At 40.4% G+C, this 18604-nt stretch overlaps 1 protein-coding gene across 2 annotated transcripts in view; it reads left to right on the forward strand.

Moving 5' to 3' along the window:
• Positions 1 to 18604, forward strand: part of SETX (senataxin) — an 81617-nt gene that overhangs the window by 38095 nt on the left and 24918 nt on the right. For both annotated transcript variants that reach the window (XM_067040412.1, XM_067040413.1), the window contains exons 11-15: positions 3425 to 3524; positions 10682 to 10855; positions 14144 to 14376; positions 15447 to 15614; positions 16306 to 16456. In XM_067040412.1, coding sequence (XP_066896513.1) covers positions 3425 to 3524; positions 10682 to 10855; positions 14144 to 14376; positions 15447 to 15614; positions 16306 to 16456 — 826 coding nt within the window. The remainder of the gene's footprint in view (positions 1 to 3424; positions 3525 to 10681; positions 10856 to 14143; positions 14377 to 15446; positions 15615 to 16305; positions 16457 to 18604) is intronic.

Raw genomic sequence — 18604 nt, forward strand, 5'->3', positions numbered from 1 at the left:
AGGATTTTTAGGTGGTTGGTGTTTAGGCTGGGGGAGTAGCAATATGTAGTAGTTTACTTTAAAAAAAAAACCAACATGCTTAGTTGCTCATTAGAGAATAACTGTAGAAAGGTAAGCATAGATGCAGTAGACCTGTCGGGGGCTATTATAGTAGCCCAGGAGAAAAAGATGACGGTAGCTTGATCTAGTTGGTAGCTATGGAAATAAAGAGAAGTGAATTCATTGGGCATAAATTTTAGAGATAGTACTCAGTACTTATCTGTTTGTTTTATATATAAATTTATGTTATTTCTTTATTTTTGGCTGCGTTGGGTCTTGGTTGATGCACACAGGCTTTCTCTAGTTGCAGCGAGCTAGAGAAACTCTGCATAGCATCCCCCATTATCAACATCCCCTACCAGTGTAGTACATTTGTACAACTGATGAACCTACATTGACACGTCATTACCACCCAGAGTCCATAGTTTTCATTAGGGTTCACTCTTGATTTGTACGTTCTAAGGGTTTGGACAAACATCTACTGACATGTATCAGTCCTTTAATATCAGAGTACTTTCACTGCCCTAAAAATCCTCTGTGCTCTGCCTGTTCACCCCTCCCCAGTTTCACCCCTGACAATCACTCATTCTTTTACTGTCTCCATAGTTTGCCTTTTCCAGCATGTCACATAGTTGGAATCACACAGTATGTAGCCTTTCCAGATTGGCTTCTTTCACTTAGTAATGTGCATTTCAGGTTCTTCCGTGTCTTTTCATGGCTCGATAGCTCATTTCTTTTTAGCACTAAATAATGTCCCACTGTCCGGTTGTAGTTTGTCTATCCGTTCACCCACTGAAGGGCATCTTGGTTGCTTCCAGGTTTAGGCAGTTATGAGTAAAGCTTCTGTAGACATCCATGTGCAGGTTTTTAACGTAAATATAAGTTTTCAGTTCATTTGGATAAATATTGAGGGCACTATTGCTGGATCCTACAGTAAGAATATGTTTAGTTTCATAAGAAACCACCGAACAGTCTTCCAAAGTGGTGGTACCATTTGGGGACTACCCTGGCAGTCCAGTGGTTAGGACTCTGCACTTCCACTGCAGGGGGCACAGGTTCGATCTCCCTGGTCAGGGAACTAAGATCCCACAAGCCACGTGGCTCGGCAAAAATAAAACAACAAAAAAGTGATGGTGCCATTTTACATTCCCACCAGCAATAAATGAGAGTTCCTGCTGCTCCACATCCCCGTCAGCATTTGGTGCCGTCAGTGCTCCAGATTGTGGCCATTCTAATAGGTGTGTAGTAGTATCTCGTCTTAATTTGCATTGCTTTGATGACATAAGATATGGAGCATTTTTTCATGTACTAGTTTACAGTCTGTATATCTACTTTGGTGAGGTGTCTGTCCAGGCCTTTTGCACATCTTTTTCATCAGGTTGTCTGTTTTCTTACTGTTGAGTTTTTTTTTTCCTTTTCTTAATAAATTTATTTTATTTATTTTTGGCTACATTGGGTCTTCGTTGCTGTGCGCAGGCTTCCTCTAGTTGCAGCGAGCAGGGGCTACTCTTCGTTGCGGTGCACGGGCTTCTCATTGCGGTGGCTTCTCTTGTTATGGAGCACGGGCTCTAGGCACGCGGGCTTCAGTAGTTGTGGCACGCGGGCTTACTTGCTCCGTGGCATGTGAGATCTTCCTGGACCAGGGATCGAACCTGTGTCCCCTGCGTTGGCAGGCGGATTCTTAACCACTGCGCCACCAGGGAAGCCCTTCTCCTTCACTTTTAAAGGATGATTTTGCAGGATTCAGAATTCTAGGTTGGTAGGTTTTTTTTCTCTCAACAGTCTAAATATTTCACTACTCTCTCCTTGCTTGCATGGTTTCTGAGGAGAAGTTAGATGTAATTCTTCTCTTTTCTCTATAGAAAAGGTGTTTTTTCCCACAGGCTTCTTTCATGACTTTTTTCTTTATCTTTGATATTTCATATTCCTGAAGTTTGAATATGATATGCCTAGGTGTAGTTTTTGGCATTTATTCTGCTTGGTCTTGGAGCTTCCTGGATCTGGGTTTGGTGTCTGATGTTAATTTTGGAAAACTCTTGAGTCATTATTGCCTCAAATACTGCTTCTTTTCCTCTCTCTCTCCTTCTCGTATTTCCATTATGTGTATGCTGCATCTTTTGTCATTGTCTCACAGTGTTGGATATTCTGGGGTGTGTTTTCTTCCCCCCTTTTTTTTTCTCCTTGCTTTTCAGCTTTGGTAGCTTCTATTGCTATAGCCTCAAGCTCAGAGATTGTTTCCTCAGCAATGTCCATTGTACTAATGAGCCCATCAGAGGCATCCTTCATTTCTGTTACAGTGTTTTAGATCTCTAGCATTACCTTTTGATTCTTTCTGCTTTACATCTCATTCATTACATTACCCATCTATATTATTTCATGGTCTCCTTTTTCCATTAAACTCTTAGTATATTAACTATAGTTTAAAAAAAATTCCTGTTCTGATAATTCCAGTATTCCTGCCATATCTGACAGGTTTTAGTGCTTCTTTAGTCTGTTCAAACTGTGTTTTTTGCCTTTGAGTATGCCTTGTAATTTTTTGTTGCAAGGCGGACGTAATCTACTAAATAAAAGGAACAGCAGTCAGTAGGCCTTTAGTGATACAGAAATGAGGTATGGGGGAAGGGAGAGCATCCCATAGTCCTATGATGAGGTGTCACTCTTGTAGTGAGCCTTTGCCTCTGGACTAAGAACTTCACACCACACGCTGCTTAGTTTCCCCCCACCTCCTTGGGTGAGACAGGATGGTTAGAATGGGCTGGAGCTGGTTTTCTTCCCTCAAGTAGGTTAGGCTCTGATAAAATCCCAGCAAGTTTGACTCTGGTAAAATAGCTTCTCGTAGATCAGGCCTTGTTAAGAAGGTCAAGAATGCTCTGGTGTATTTCAGAATGGTTCCTTTTCCCCAGTCCCCACCAACCCCCCACTCCCGCTGGAAGCACACGGGAATTTTCTCCAGTGTTCACTGTGAGGGCCTGTTAGAGATCCTAGAGGTAAAACTCACCAAAGTGTGGGGTCCCTCTTACGACTGGGTCCCCCTAGAGTTTTTAAGAGAGTTATTCATGCTGAGCCTCCAACAGTTTGTCACATCCAGTTCAGGTTTTACTCCTGGCATGGAGGTTTCTACTTAAGAGTTTTCTGCTCTGGTAAGTTGTGATTGTCTGTATCCACCTTTTTGTCTCTTTTTACTTGTTAGGATGGAGTGGCGACTTCTAAGTTCCTTACATGCCAAGCTGGAAACCAGAAGTCCCAAATTAATTTTTAATCTTTGTGTCACACGGGAGTTCTAGGTTCTGGATTTTATGGTTGCTTACTTTGGAAAATTTTGTTGTTTAACATTGGCTTTTCACATGTTTTTGCTTTCTTAATTTGCTTTTTTTGCCCTGGGTAGGTGGCACAGGAATGGATCAGCTCTCCAAACAAAGAGAAATTCCATCAGCTGCATTTACGAAAATTTCCTTCTGATTATAAAAAATACTGGGAGTTTGTGGGTAAGTTCTTTCTTATGTAACTTGGGCTATATCATATAATAATTGGAGATGGCTATTTGAGGGAACATAATAATTGTTTGAATTTTCTGGGATATAGGTTTCCTAAGGTGAATTTGTAACCTCTTACTAAGAAAATGTTTAAAGTCTTTAATTAATGAGGATAATTACTGGGACAGTTAGAAAATTCATGGTTTTAACCATTGTGCAATCAGAATACCACAGGCCAAAGTGTCCCGAGTTGCTGGGCAAGCGAGAGAGAAGGTGAGTGAGGGAGTTTGACTGGCGGGGGCGGAGGGGGTGTTGACACGATCGTGCGCACAGATTCTGAGTAAATCTCTCTGCCGTCTCTGCTCTCATTTCATGAGTGGTCTGGAGCATGTGTCACAGTTATGTCTTAGTTATAAATAAACCAAGCATTTAGAACCCTTTAAAATAAAAAGTATAAATTCTCCATCTGCCTCCTTCCCCCTTGCAATCCATCTTACTCCATAGAGTCACTTAAGGAAAAAAGCATGTACATATATTTGGGGGGAAAGGTATTATATGTTCACTGTAGAATATTCAGGTAATATTAGCCAGTAGTAAAATAAACATGACTCACAGTTCCCATCATTCAGAGATAATCCTATGAACATAGTAGTGTGTATCTTACTGTTGGACTTCCTACTCGTCTGAGTGAAGTGGGGATGGGAGGGGGTGGGGGAGTGGGTAGTAGTATTTTACCTAAGTGACTTTTTTCATGTACTTATTCAGCAAATATTTACTGACTTTATACTACCTGATAGTGTATGATTCTAGATGCTAGGTTTGTAGCTGTGATGAAAACATAAAATTCCACCTTCATGAAGCTTACATTTGACTTATTTTCACTTAATCTATTATAAATGTCTTTTCAGAGATAAATAATAATAGCATGTTTAGTGTTTGTAGTTATTCCATTGTAAGCATATTCCATAGTTCTATTTAACCAGTAATTTCTAGTTAGACATGTACATTATTTATGGTTTTTTACTGTTACACTGAATAAAGTGTGTGCGTTTTAAGACTTTTGATTCATATTGCCTCTGTCTACCAAAAAGAGAATACCATTTTCACTTCTAACATAAGAATGTAAGAATGTATCTCCTCTCATTTGCTAGTTTAAACTTTTCCCCCAGTTTTATATGGAAAATGTATCTCATTTGAGGTTGTACTTTTTGTCCTCAAATCTTTATTGGTCTTTTGTATTACTGGGGGGGGCGGATAATTGTCTGTTCATGCCTTTTGTCCGTTTTTTTTTCCTATTAGGTTTTCTTATTTGTATGCATTGTTGTAATTTTTTTTCAGTTTCATTATTTGCTGTTCAGTTTCACATGCAGTTTTTGAGGCAGACAATTTTTATCTTCACATGTTCAAAAATGCCGTATTTCTTTCTTCTTCTTTTTTTTTTTTTTTTTTTTTTTTTTTTTTTTGCGGTACGCGGGCCTCTCACTGTTGTGGCCTCTCCCGTTGCGGAGCACAGGCTCCGGACGCGCAGGCTCAGCGGCCATGGTTCACGGGCCCAGCCGCTCCGCGGCACGTGGGATCCTCCCGGACCGGGACACGAACCCGTGTCTCCTGCATCGGCAGGCGGACTCTCAACCACTGCGCCACCAGGGAAGCCCTCGTATTTATTTCTTTACCGTTCAGTTGGCTTTAGAAATCAGATAAATACTTCCATATTTTCTTGTAGTAGTTTTATATTTGTTTTTAATATTTAAATCACTGATTAATCTGCCATTTATCTTGATGGTATGATAGAATCACATAGCATTTACTCTTGTGTCTGACTTCTTTCACGTTACATGTCTTCGTAATTCATCAATTTTGTGTGCATCTTCAGTATTTTTTTCATTGCTGTGGTGGTATTTCAGTGTGTGACTGTGTCACAATTTTACTGTTGATGGACATTTTTATTATTATTATTTTAAAGAAGTTTTTTTGGCAGTGCCATGCGGCTTGTGGGATCTTAGTTCCCCGACCAGGGATTGAACCTGGGCCACAGCAGTGAAACCGCCGAGTCCTAACCACTGGATTGCCAGGGAACTCCCATTAATGGACATTTTTTTCAGCAGTTCAGGCCTGTGTGTCAGGGCTCCCCACGCCCATCCCTACGTTCAGTGATTCCCTAGGAGGACTCACAGGACTTATATTCATGCTCATGGCTGTGACTTACTATGGCGAAAGGATGCAAAGCAAAATTAGCAAAGGGAAAAAGCAAACCAGGAACAAGTTTCCAAGAGTCCTTTCCCAGCGAAGTCACACAGGATGCACTTAATTTTCCCAGTAGTGAGGTGTGACAACCCATGTGACAATTTATCAGGGAAGCTTAGAGACTCAGTGCCTAAAACACCCTTTGCCTAGCCCAAATTCATGACTTTCACAAGTAAAGTGGGTGTTTGACATAAGCTGTAGAGAAAAAATGTGACAAACAGGTAAGGTACAGTGAGCCATTCTCATCAGCAAATGATGAGAGCTGTCCGGAAATCCAAATTCCCAGATTCCAAGGGGGGCCAACCTTGTAAGCAGGACTTTCTAATGATAGCAGCCTCAGGCCTGCTTCTACACACAGCCTTTTATGAATAATGCTACTGTGATCATTCATGTGTGTCTTCGTGTTATGCGAGGATGTTTTTGTGGAGTCTGTCTCCTGAAATGGGTCTCAGAGTCTCAGGGTATTATGCGTGAGCTTAACGTGAGTAGATAACGCCAAGCCAGTCATGCACAATGACACGCCCCCACCAGCGTATGGAAGTAATGTTGCTCTGTGTCTGTGCCGACATATTTGTGTTGATTGTGCTGTTCATTTTAGCCTTTGCAGTGTGTGGGTGTTGATGGCCATTTGTGGTTTTATTTTGTAATATCCTGGCTATCAGTGAGATTGAGCACCTTCTCATATATTTAGGAGATGCCTAAGTAGCCTCTTTGGGGAAGCACCTATTAAAGACTCTTGCTCATTTTCTGTTAGTTGTCTTTTTCTTACTGATTTGTAGCGAGTTCATTATATAATCTGGATATAAACCATTCTCCCACTTTGGCTTGCATTATGACTCTCTTAATGATGTCTTTTAAATTCTTATTTTATTCTTGTTTAGAATTTATTTTTTAACATAACAAATGCATCTATGTATTTTTTATGGTTAGTGGTCTGTTCCTCATTTAAGAAACCTTTCCCTGCTGCAGATCATAGATATATTAACATCTAGAACAGGTGTCAGCAAACCACAGCTTGCAGATCTACCCTGTATCCTGTTTTTATACTGCCCAAGAGTAAGGTTTTTACATTTTTTTTAAGGTTTTGAAAAAAAGATGATGATGAATATGCAACAGACAGCATATGTGGCCTGCAAAGAAAAATCTGGCTCTTTACAGAAAGTTTGCCAATCCCTTTTCTAGAGGCTTCACTGTTTTGCCAACCTGGAATGGATTTTGTACACGAGTAAGATGTAGGGGCCATGTTTCATTTTTTTCCCTAATGGAGATGTAATTACCCTAGTAGTGTTTATTGAAAAGATTATCCTTTCTCTATGGTCTGCAGTGCCATATTTGTCATAAATCTAGTGTCCATTTAATGCACTGACCTTTTTCTGGACTCCTTTATTGGATCATTTGCCTACCTCTCTGCCCATATCACGTTGCTTAATTTTACTTAATTAAGCTTTATTATAAACTTTAATGAGCAAGTCTGCTTACCTTGTTTTGCCTTAAGAGTACGTTGGCTATTCTTGTCCCTTTGCATTACCATGTAAGTTTTAGAGAAAAAAAAAAAATGTGGGAATTTGTTAAGAATTGACATCTTTCTAATACTGATTTGAATAAGATACATATTTTCAGTTATTTAGGTTTCCTCTAAGTAATGTTTTACAGTTTTCTAGGGAGAGGTTTTGCAGATCATCATTGGTTAGATTTTTTTCTTTTGGTGTCATTTGTAATTATTTAAGTGACTATCCCTAAAAGATATGGACCTAAAAATTCATAGTAAAACATTATTTTGTTGCTAAAGTATTAACCATGATTTCTTAATATTAGATAGCTCGACAGTGTTCAACTTTTCCGTTTCCTCATAAAGAACAGTTTATTTCAGCCTGTTTGGATTAAGATCCAAACTAGGTCCACTCATTGACGTTGTTAATATGTCTTCTTCAATTGTAATTGTCTCCTTCGTGGATTTTCCCCCCCTTTGTAATTTATTTGTTGGAGAAATTGTGTTGTTGACGCTGTAGAACTGTCTGTGTCTTGCTGACAGCGCCGCCCTGGTGGTGCTTAGGATGTTTTTCAGTCCTCTGTATTTCTTGTGAATTGATAGTCGGATCTAGAGGCTTGATCAGATTCATTTGACCTCGTATTTTTGGCAAAACTGTTTCATAGCTGGGGTTAGTGTGTTCCTTTATCAGGAGGTGCTTGATCTCTTATTTCTCTTTTTGTAATATTTATAACCATTGATCCTTAATGCTTAGATTAATTATTTTACTAAAGGATACAAAATGGTGATATTTTTATTTGATCATTTCTTCATTTATTAGCTATCGTAGTTCTATAAAGAGAAAGTGCTCCATATTATTTGATTACTCAGTAGTGTACTTTATAAAGAAGGGTAGAATGAGTATTGAAACTTGACTCCTGACCAGTTTTCAAAATAATGACTTAATTCTCTGCAAGTACTGGGTTGACCAATGAACTTTAAAAAAAAATGTTTTCGTTATAAACACATGGACACTTAAATACACTTCTGTTTCAAGTCTTTGTAATTGGCTTCTTCAGGTTGGCTCCTGATCCCTTTAGACAGGACCCTACTAGCCTTTGAGCGCTTTCTTGCTACCTGATATAACCGATACCATCTATATTTTTTATCCTGTATGTGAGCTTGTGATTTTCTAAGTAGCCTTAGTATCTTTGGGTAGAAAAAGTTATTTCAGGATCAGTATTGGCATCTTATATGCTGTTAACAAGTAATACAGGTAAACATAAGGATACAGAAGGGTTGGAAGAGAAAGATTGGAGAAAGCTACTCTCATGCAAACCCAACTAAAAGAAACTTGTTTTGCTCTGTTAATACCAGACTAAATAGACTTTACCGCCGAAAAGCATTATTTGAGATTGAAAGAGTATTTCACAATGATAGCAAGTTCAGTTAACAGAAGATAGGACCATTTTGAATACCTAATAAAATATATAAAGAAAAAACTGATAGAACTAGAGTATACTCTTCACATATATGTGAAACCTTTGAACCATTCATTTTTTTCTTTTCTTTCAGTTTGGAAATTATACCTCAATTTTTACCTCTCTGCCATTTAGTAGTTCAGGAGAAAACTTACAGCGTGCATGATTTAAAAGTTTACAGTTTTGGGCTTCCCTGGTGGCGCAGTGGTTGAGAGTCCGCCTGCCGATGCAGGGGACACGGGTTCGTGCCCCGGTCTGGGAAGATCCCACGTGCCGCGGAGCGGCTGGGCCCGTGAGACATGGCCACTGAGCCTGTGCGTCCAGAGCCTGTGCTCCACAAAGGGAGAGGCCGCAACAGTGAGAGGCCCGCGTACCGCAATAAATAAATAAATAAAAGTTTACAGTTTTAATCGATTCTTTAAGTGTCTCCATAGATAAGGCAAAATCTTAAAAACTTTAACCCTGTTTATCTGTTCCATTTTGTATATTATTATTGTTATGTATTTTAACTCTATATTTTAAACTGTGTAAGATGTACAGTTGGTCCTCTGTATCTGCGGGATTTGCATCATCGGATTCAACCGTGGATTGAAAATATTCAGGGAAAATAATTCCAGAAAAACATATTTGCTATGCACCAGCACCTATTTACATACCACTTACGTTGGATTTACAACTATGTACATAGCGTTTGCATTGTATTAGGTATTATAAGTAATCTAGAGATGATTTAAAGTGTACTGGAGGATGTGTGTGGGTTATATGCAAATACTACGCCATTACATAAGGGACTTGAGCATCTGAGGATTTTAGTGTCTGTGGGGGTCCTGGAACCAATTCAAGGACTGTACGACTGTACTTTTTGTAGTGCCTTGGTTTGTTTGTTTGTTGATTCTTCTACTAGTTCATGTATTTCTTCTCTGCTGGTGCTTTGCTTATCTCTAATATGTTGGTCATTGTCTTTGGAAAGTTATTTAAAAAATAATCAGAGGCCTAGGATGATAGGATGTCTTCTTCCAGAGAGGATTTTTCTTTGCTTCTGCCAGGATTCTGGGAGTACTAGCAATGCGGGATCATCTTAATCTGGTTTAAAGGATTGAGCTTTCCTGGAGTACTCGGGTGAATTGAAGCTGCCTTCCTTCTTGGGTGTAGTCCTCCATGGTCCCAACCTGAAGCTTGAGGGCTACCAGGATGCCTACTCTATGTATGCAGGCCCTGGACTCCAGTTTTTGTCTCTTTTTTTGTACCTGGCTATCCCAGGTACTGCTCAGATTCCTGGCTTCTACTCCCTGAAGAGTTCAGATGTTTCTAGGGAAAATACTGGGCTGACCCCTGTGGATTTCCACATTGTTCTGGATCTCAACAGAATTCTTCATTGTTGTGTTTGCTCTCTGATGCCTTCAAGCAGACATTTCTTACATGATGCATTTTTAAAATTCTTTTTTGACTTAGTAGTTCAGTCTACTTAATCCTAGTACTTCATGCTTTGGTTCAGTATGTTGTTGCTGGATTTGGCAGTTGGTACTGAATTTATTAATTTTAGAGCTTGCTCTGTTTTCCCAGCCCCATTTATTTTACTACTGCCCTTTCCCCCTTGTTGGAAATGCCACTAGTAGGCTCAAAATTCTTATGTGTACATGGATCTGTTTCCAGATTTTCTCTTGGTATTTTGAAAGTAGGGTACAAAAGTGAAAATTTCTTGATTAAAAACTAAGATAAACTTCAAGGAAAATAAATTTATTAGCTGCTTTTGAATATTATGACTTCATCTATTTTGGCTTTGTAGCAGTTTTAAGAAGACTTTTATAATACTGTGTGATCAATATTTGACATTGCTGACTAGCGTAGACTGTCATTTTGAAGTATGTACAAAGTCCACTAGTGCTGTATACTTGCTTGAACTTAGTACAAGTGTTTAATATCCTCATGTAAAATAATTCTGTTAGAGTAAATGCTGACTTCTTCTTGTTTTATAGTTTATCTTGAGGAATGTGAACTAGCTAAACAGCTTCATCCAAAGGAGAATGATTTGGTGTTTTTGGTTCCTGAAAGCCTAAATGGAGAGAAGAAGGATACAGAGAGAAATCACATGCAGGCTCCCCATGAATATCATTGTGGTTATGTTCATAAATTCCGCCGCACTTCAGTCAGTAAGTACCTCGTGAGACATTGAAGAGAAATCCATCAGCAGCTCATCTTTTAATTTCCCTCTAAATTAGGCTTTACTAGCCATGCATGTATTTGCTATACATTTACCAGCCCTACATTGGCTGTACATTTACCAGATGTATATTTGCTCTGTATTTACCAGACTGTATTTGCTAGGTTGATTACTTACCATTCACAGTCCTCCTTTCGTTTTTCTAGACTCAGCTGGAAAAGGCCCAGCATTTATTGCTTTAGACTTAGGATTTAAAAGCTTTCTTTTGTAATGTCTTCTCCTTCTAGTAAATTCCTTCGTCTGTCAGTGTGTTTGTTATAAAACAGACGATTTGCAAACCATCTGTTTGTTAAATCACATTCCAGCCTTGGTTTTGTGGCTAATTATTGATGAGCAGAAACAAACACATAACTAATTGTAAGGCAACTGGAGGGGTTTACCCTTTCATCACTCCCATCCATTGTGTTATAGGGACTTCTCTCCCTAAGGTAGCATAACAAAAATAATGTTAGCTTGAATTTAAGGAGTACTGACTATGTGCCAGCCAGTGTGCCCTGTCCTTCCTGTGCACATTTATCCTCTTTTCCCAGAGCCCTGCAAAGCAGAATGGTTTGTTCTCTGCTCATTGGGAAATCAGAGTTCAGGGATGTTAGGTAACTTATCCAAAGACATCCTTAGTATTAAATGCTAGGTCCAGAATTGAAACCTAATTTTGTTTGACTACGAAGTCCACACGCTTGATATATGCCAAGCTGCCTTTTTGACATTGTTGCTCTCTTAGTCTCTGTTATGTGAAGAGAATATGTGATCATTATTCCTTCACCTTTTTGCATCATATCTTAAAAATAGCAACAAAGCTCTTAAGAGTTCAACATTTGTGCCACATCATAACTGGTGTGCCATGTTTACTATTGTGTGATCAGAGCTCAGTTCTTTGTGCAAGATGCGTTTGGCAGCAGGGATATATAGCTTCAGCTGTGCTTTCAACTCTTACACGTGGTTACATTTGCCAAAGTTCTGTTTCTAAGATTTAGAAACGGGGGCTTCCCTGGTGGCGCAGTGGTTGAGAGTCCGCCTGCCGATGCAGGGGACGCGGGTTCGTGCCCCGGTCTGGGAAGATCCCACATGCTGCGCGGCTGGGCCCGTGAGCCATGGCCGCTGAGCCTGCGCGTCCGGAGCCTGTGCTCCGCAACAGGAGGGGCCACAGCAGTGAGAGGCCCACGTACCACAAAAACAAACAAAAAAAGATTTAGAAACGGTTTCTGTCTCCTTCCCTGAACTCCTCATGCATCCAGCTATCTGACATCTCCATTTGGAGATTATTAGACATTTCAAACCTACTCCAAAAAGAAACACTTGATTTACTGCCTGACATCTGCTGTTGCTTCGGTTTTTCCCATCTCAGCATGTGGGACCTCCATCCCGTTCTTCCAGTTGCTCAGCCCAAAACCTCAGAGTCATCCTTGAGTCCTGCTTTCCCTCACACGCTCCATCTAATGCATCAGGAAATCCTATCGGATCTTCCTTTGCCATATATCCTACATCCAAGCGCCACCTCTCCTGCTGCCTCCTGGCCCACACGACCATTCACTTTTACCTAGATTTTAGCCTCTTAAGTTGTCTTTTTGTGCTTTTCCCATTGCAGTTTATTCTTCATTCGCAATAAGTGATTGTTTTAATGTGTGAGTTAGCGCATGTCACTTACCTGCACGGAGCTGTCCTGTGCTCTTGACGTGACTCAGAGTCATGTTCAGAGTGATTAACTGCAGAGCCCTCTGAAGTGTAGCTGCATTTACTACTGTCTTGGTCTTCTAGCTCGCTTCTCCCTGCTTTTCCTTCTAGCCATTCTGGCCTTCTCCCTGTTCTGAAAATATTCCAGGCACCTCGCTGCCTCATTGTCTTTGCAGTTGCTGATTCTCTGCCTGTAACCCACTTTCCCCAGTTACGGGCATGGCTCACTCACTTAATGCCATGTCTCTGCTCAAATATCATCTTATCAGGAAGACCTCCCCTGACTCTCCTGTCTACAATAGCACTCCCTCACAGCCCTCATCACTTCCTCATCCCCCTTCTCGGCTTTCTTCCTAGCACTCACCATCACCTGACATGTTTATTTGCTTATCTGCCCCCTTCTTCTAAAAAATAAGCCTCCAGAGGACAGGAACGTTGCCTGGTTCCATTCAGTAGATACTTACTGAGAAAATTATTTAAATGATGTATTAAAAACATGTTACAAAACACCTTGTTCTGAATAACCTTTTTTTTTTTAACATCTTTATTGGAGTATAACTGTTTTACAATAGTGTTAGTTTTTCCTTTACCACAAAGTGAATCAGTTATACATATATATATGTTCCCATATCTCTTCCCTCTTGCATCTCCCTCCCTCCCACCCTCCCTATCCCACCCCTCTAGGTGGTCACAAAGCACAGAGCTGATCTCCCTGTGCTATGCGTAGCTATCTAATTTACATTTGGTAGTGTATATATGTCCCTGCCACTCTCTCACTTCGTCACAGCTTACCCTTCCCCCTCCCCATATCCTCAAGTCCATGCTCTAGTAGGTCTAGTAGGTGTTTTATTCCCGTCCTACCACTAATCTCTTCATGACATTTTTTTTTCTTAGAGTCCATATATATATGTTAGCATATGGTATTTGTTTTTCTCCTTCTGACTTACTTCACTCTGTATGACAGACTCCAGGTCTATCCACCTCATTACAAATAACTCAGTTTCATTTCTTTTTATGGCTGAGTAATATTCCATTGTATATATGTGCCACATCTTCTTTATCCATTCATCTGTTGATGGACACTTAGGTTGCTTCCAACATCATTAAGCATTAGAGAAGTGCAAATCGAAACTACAGTAAGATATCATCTCACACCGGTCAGAATGGCCATCATCAAAAAAATCTAGAAACAATAAATGCTGGAGAGGGTGTGGAGAAAAGGCAACACTCTTGCACTGTTGGTGGGAATGTAAATTGGTACAGCCACTATGGAGAACAATATGGAGGTTCCTTAAAAAAACTAAAAATAGAACTACCATATGACCCAGCAATCCCACTTTGGGGCATATACCCTGAGAAAACCATAATTCAAAAAGAGTCATGTACCAAAATGTTCACTGCAGCTCTGTTTATGATAGCCAGGACATGGAAGCAACCTAAGTGTCCATCAGCAGATGAATGGATAAAGAAGATGTGAATAACCTTTTTAACTGGTCACTGTTATTCACTGGTAACTGAAATTGCTTTTTCTCCTTCTTGATAATAGTGCGTAATGGGAAATCTGAGTGTTCCCTTTCCATCCAGACTCAACATAATTTACCAGTCAATTTAAATGAAGTGGTGAAATGTCTTGTAATCAGCTCTCTGGTGACTACACAAAGGAAGTTGAAAGCCATGTCTTTGCTGAGTGGTCGGAACCAACTGGCCAGAGCCATTCTGAATCCAAACCCCATGGACTTCTGTACAAAAGATTTACTAACTACAACGTCTGAGAGAATTGTGAGTGACAGTCATTTGATAACAGGGAAAGTCAGAACATTTCGTGTCATAATGTTAAAGTATCATGTTATTTTTATCTGTTACACATTACCTTTTGTCTACAACAGAGACATAGTCACCGTGTGTGCCCAGTGACGTTTTTAGTGCTGAGTTTTCTTTAATATTGCAGAGTAGTTCTTTGTGTTAGGTTAGTCAGCTTACCTCAGAAAAAAAGGTAGAGTGCAAAAAGGAGTTGAAAATATGCTTGAAGAGCAACATTAAAATGTGAGGTGAACGTCCTACTTAACTGTTTGTTAGGTGATTCAATGCAGGAGTAAGGGTAGGTTTCATGGAATGAATTTTGCATTTGAGCGATCAGTGGAGCGTTGACTGGTACTGTCGCCGCCGTGCGACGACGATGCAGCTGTGATGTTGTGTGAGCACACATTTCCCTCTGTTGTCAGAGCCGTGTGCAAGTTCCAGGAGATTAACACAGACACGGGCGGAAGGAAAGGAGTGTTGTTGGAGCCCCTGTCTTGTGTTAGGGCTTTCGTATGTATTTTCTCAGTCAGTTCTCACCCTCTAAGGAATCCCAGATTTAATGATTGGTGAAGGGTGAAGCCCAGAGAGGTTAGGAGTTTAGAGACGTAGCTTTTGAGTGAAATTGAGGTGTAGACTCAGATCTGACCCAAAATCCATGCTTTTTCGACTGTATCACTTGTGTTAGGAAAGGAAGTCTTGGAATGTTTTTACTGTCTAAAGAGAGAATTGATTAAAATGGGAAGAACCACAGAATAAAAGAAGAAAAGTACAAAACAATTTATTGTGATCATCTTTACAAGAATCACAAATAAAAACATAGTTGTTGTAGTTGTAGATGGACTGAGGCCTGTAGACAGTCATCAGTAGCTCTTTCCAGTGGTGAAAGTAGTTCTTAGATTAAGGGTCATTTTGGAGTGTTGCCTGATCACCACCAAAGCTTCTGTCTGACAAAGGTCAGCAGCAATTCAAACAGATGTCTTCCACTCTCTTGCTCTCCTGTGCCATCACGGGAAGAACCACTCGTTCTCACTAATGTTACTTTTGTATAGATTGCCTACCTAAAAGATTTCAATGAAGACCAAAAGAAAGCGATAGAAACTGCATATGCCATGGTGAAACACTCCCCAGCAGTTGCCAAGATCTGTCTGATTCATGGACCACCCGGGACAGGAAAATCGAAAACCATTGTGGGCCTCCTGTACTGCCTACTGACAGAGGTAGAGTGTGCGCGAGGGCATCTGTGCCCTTAACTGAGTATGTTGTTTTACTTTACTCTAACTAATGTGTAAATAAGTACTAAAGTGTGTTTTTTCCCTTCACTTTTGTGTATCTTTTTGATACTGTGTGTGGAACTATATCAGATAAAGCAGTAGCAGAGGTAGAGAAGGTTATAAGAAATAAAAGGAACAGAAAATTATCTTGTGTGAAACTAATGCTAAGGGCTAGAATGGTGGTCTTCGGGCTTTATTATAGGTCACAGCTAATCCCAGGAGACCACCTTGAATGTATTCCTGGGCTACATTTTGGATTGAACATTGAATAAAATAAGTGTATAGTAAGGTAAGGCTCAGAGAAGTTACGATACAATTTTATGCCAGAGTAATTTTTTTTTTTTTTCGGGCGCGCCATGCGGCATGCGGGATCTTAGTTCCCCGACCAGGGATCGAACCTGGGCCCTTGGCAGTGAGAGCACCGCATCCTAACCACTCGTTTGCCAGGGAATTCCCTGCCAGAGTAATTTTTTTAACATCAATATAAGATGTAGGTGCTTTTATTTACTTTTAACTATTTATTAGGGGAACTTTCAAATATATGTGGCAGTAGAGAAGAACTATAACACTGCATAATAGAGCTCATCAGTATTTTTTGTTTGTTTGTTTGTTTGTTTGGTGCAAATTGTCGAACCAGAGGAGGGGGCATTCATATGAGAACTCCAATGCCAAAATCAAACAAAACCGTGTCCTTGTGTGTGCGCCTTCCAATGCAGCTGTTGATGAACTTATGAAAAAAATTATCCTTGAATTCAAAGAGAAGTGTAAAGACAAGAAGAATCCTTTGGGTATGATACTTATGTGGGCTTTTAATTTGTTTTTGTTTTCAGTGTTTAGTGTGGGTAACTTTGAACGACAAAGAGCAAGCCAGTTCTGGTAATTGTTTCTACTTGAGGCTGTGGCCCATGTGTACTTACTGGTTTGTTTAATGAATATTTTGGAGCATTTATTCTGTGCCAGACCCTGTGCTGTGTACCGAGGTTTCAACAGTGAAACCCTCAAAGAGACAGGAAGTGGATGGATCAGTGGGCAGTTTTACTGTAAAGGTAGAAGCTCTATAATAGGAATAAAATGTGGGTAGTTTGAAACACCTTAGAGCAGCCCTTGATACAGTTGTGTAAGGGTTAGGGAAGACTTTTAGAGGAAATGATATCTAAGATGAAACTTGGAAGAGCAATGAGGAAGTGAAGTGGGGAGAGGACTCTCGTGGAACTTACTGTAAATGAAAAGGACCAGAAGCCAGAGAACCTTGGATGGTTCAGTACAGCTAGAATATAACGAGCTCCACCAAGGCAAGGGCTTTTTAAAATGTGTTCACTGTAGTAACCCCAGTGCCTGGCTCTCAGTTGGGACTTAGTAGATGTTTAGTGACGCAAAAGCTAGAGCAGTCCTCACTTACGGTTACCGAGTGCTCGTCATGTGTCAGTACTCTCAGAGTAATCCTCTGAGCCACGCAATAAATAACCTGACTATCTGCATTTTACAGGCAGAGAAGCTGAAGAGTTGAGATGTAAAGTATACCACAGGGATAAGTCTTTTCAGTACAGTTGACAGATGAAGAGCATTGCCACCGAGGATTTGGGATCCTTGAGCGAATGTGTAAAGTCATTTCTGTGCACTTAACCTTAACACCTACTCTCACACCAGCCATCCTGAGTGGCGTGGTTATGGCTCTGGGTGGGGCTGCTCTTCTAAGCACATGTGTCTTGTCTTCCCTAACCAAATTTTATTTTCCTTGAGGTTACCTGGCAGTGACCTAAATCAGTTAAGATTCAGTTGGGCTGCAAATAATAGACACTCCAAATACAGTGGCTTAACTATGATAGAAGTTTATTTCCTTCTTACTCAGAAGCCCAGAGATGGGCAGTTGAGGGATGGTAGTGGCGTGAGGACTGTGCTTCCGAGTCTTCAGAGACCTAGGGCCTCGCTCCCTTGTTGCCCCGCTACGCGTGACCCCCCACTCCTTCGTGCACATCATGGTCAGAAACGGCTGCTCCAGCACCAGTAGTCACATCGAGCAAGTGCAGGGAAAGGGGGATGGATGTACAAGCCGTGCTTTAAGGAAAGTGCTGAGATGATGCTGCCAGTAGCACCTCTGCTTATTTCCTTTTGGCCAGAACTTAGTCTCGTGGCCACACCAGCTGCAAGAGCAGCTGGGATGTGTCGTCTTTATTTGGAGGGATCACACACGTTTTTCCTTTTATTGCATATGTGTTAGCTACATGTAGAATTCATTTGTTTTTAAAACTTAAAATGCATTGTCAACTGCAACTTTTCTGCTCACCATTATGTTTGTGAGAACTCTGACTTTATGTATCGCTGTATGTGGATACGGTCACTCATGTTACCTGCTCTAGGGTGTATCATCGTGTGAGTGCAAAGTTTATTCGTTATCCCTTGATAGAAATGTAAGTTCTTTTCCATTTTTTTTGTTGTTGTTGTTATTTCAAACTTTATTCCTGTGCTTGTGCCTATTTCTCCAGTGCAGGATGAAAACGTTTACTGCAGTGACTGAGTTGTATTGTGTTGTACTGTACAGCAGCTGAAGGGAACACACTGGAGTACTGTGTCCTTACTCACGTCTCCTGAGTATTCATACAGCCTGCTAGGGCAGTGCTTCCACACTGTGACTTGTGACCAGTTAGTGGATTGTGAAATCAGTTTAGGGAGATCAGAACCAGCATACTTAAACAAGATAAGGTAGCACAGAAGAGAACAGAAAAGATTAGAGTGTAGGTAGTGAGGAGTAAGTATTGTTTTGTGAAACCTGTTTTATTGGTGAGGTATGAGTGTACTGGCTTTCAATGTGAAGTATACCTCATATTATAGATCACGGTCAAAAGAGTTTATAAAAACACTGGTCTAGTGTATATATACCTAGAAATGAAAATGCTGGGTTGAGGGATTTGTGCAGCTTCTAGATAGTGCCGGGTTCT

The sequence above is a fragment of the Kogia breviceps genome, chromosome 8 (genome assembly GCF_026419965.1).
Source record: "Kogia breviceps isolate mKogBre1 chromosome 8, mKogBre1 haplotype 1, whole genome shotgun sequence".
NCBI lineage: Eukaryota > Metazoa > Chordata > Mammalia > Artiodactyla > Physeteridae > Kogia > Kogia breviceps.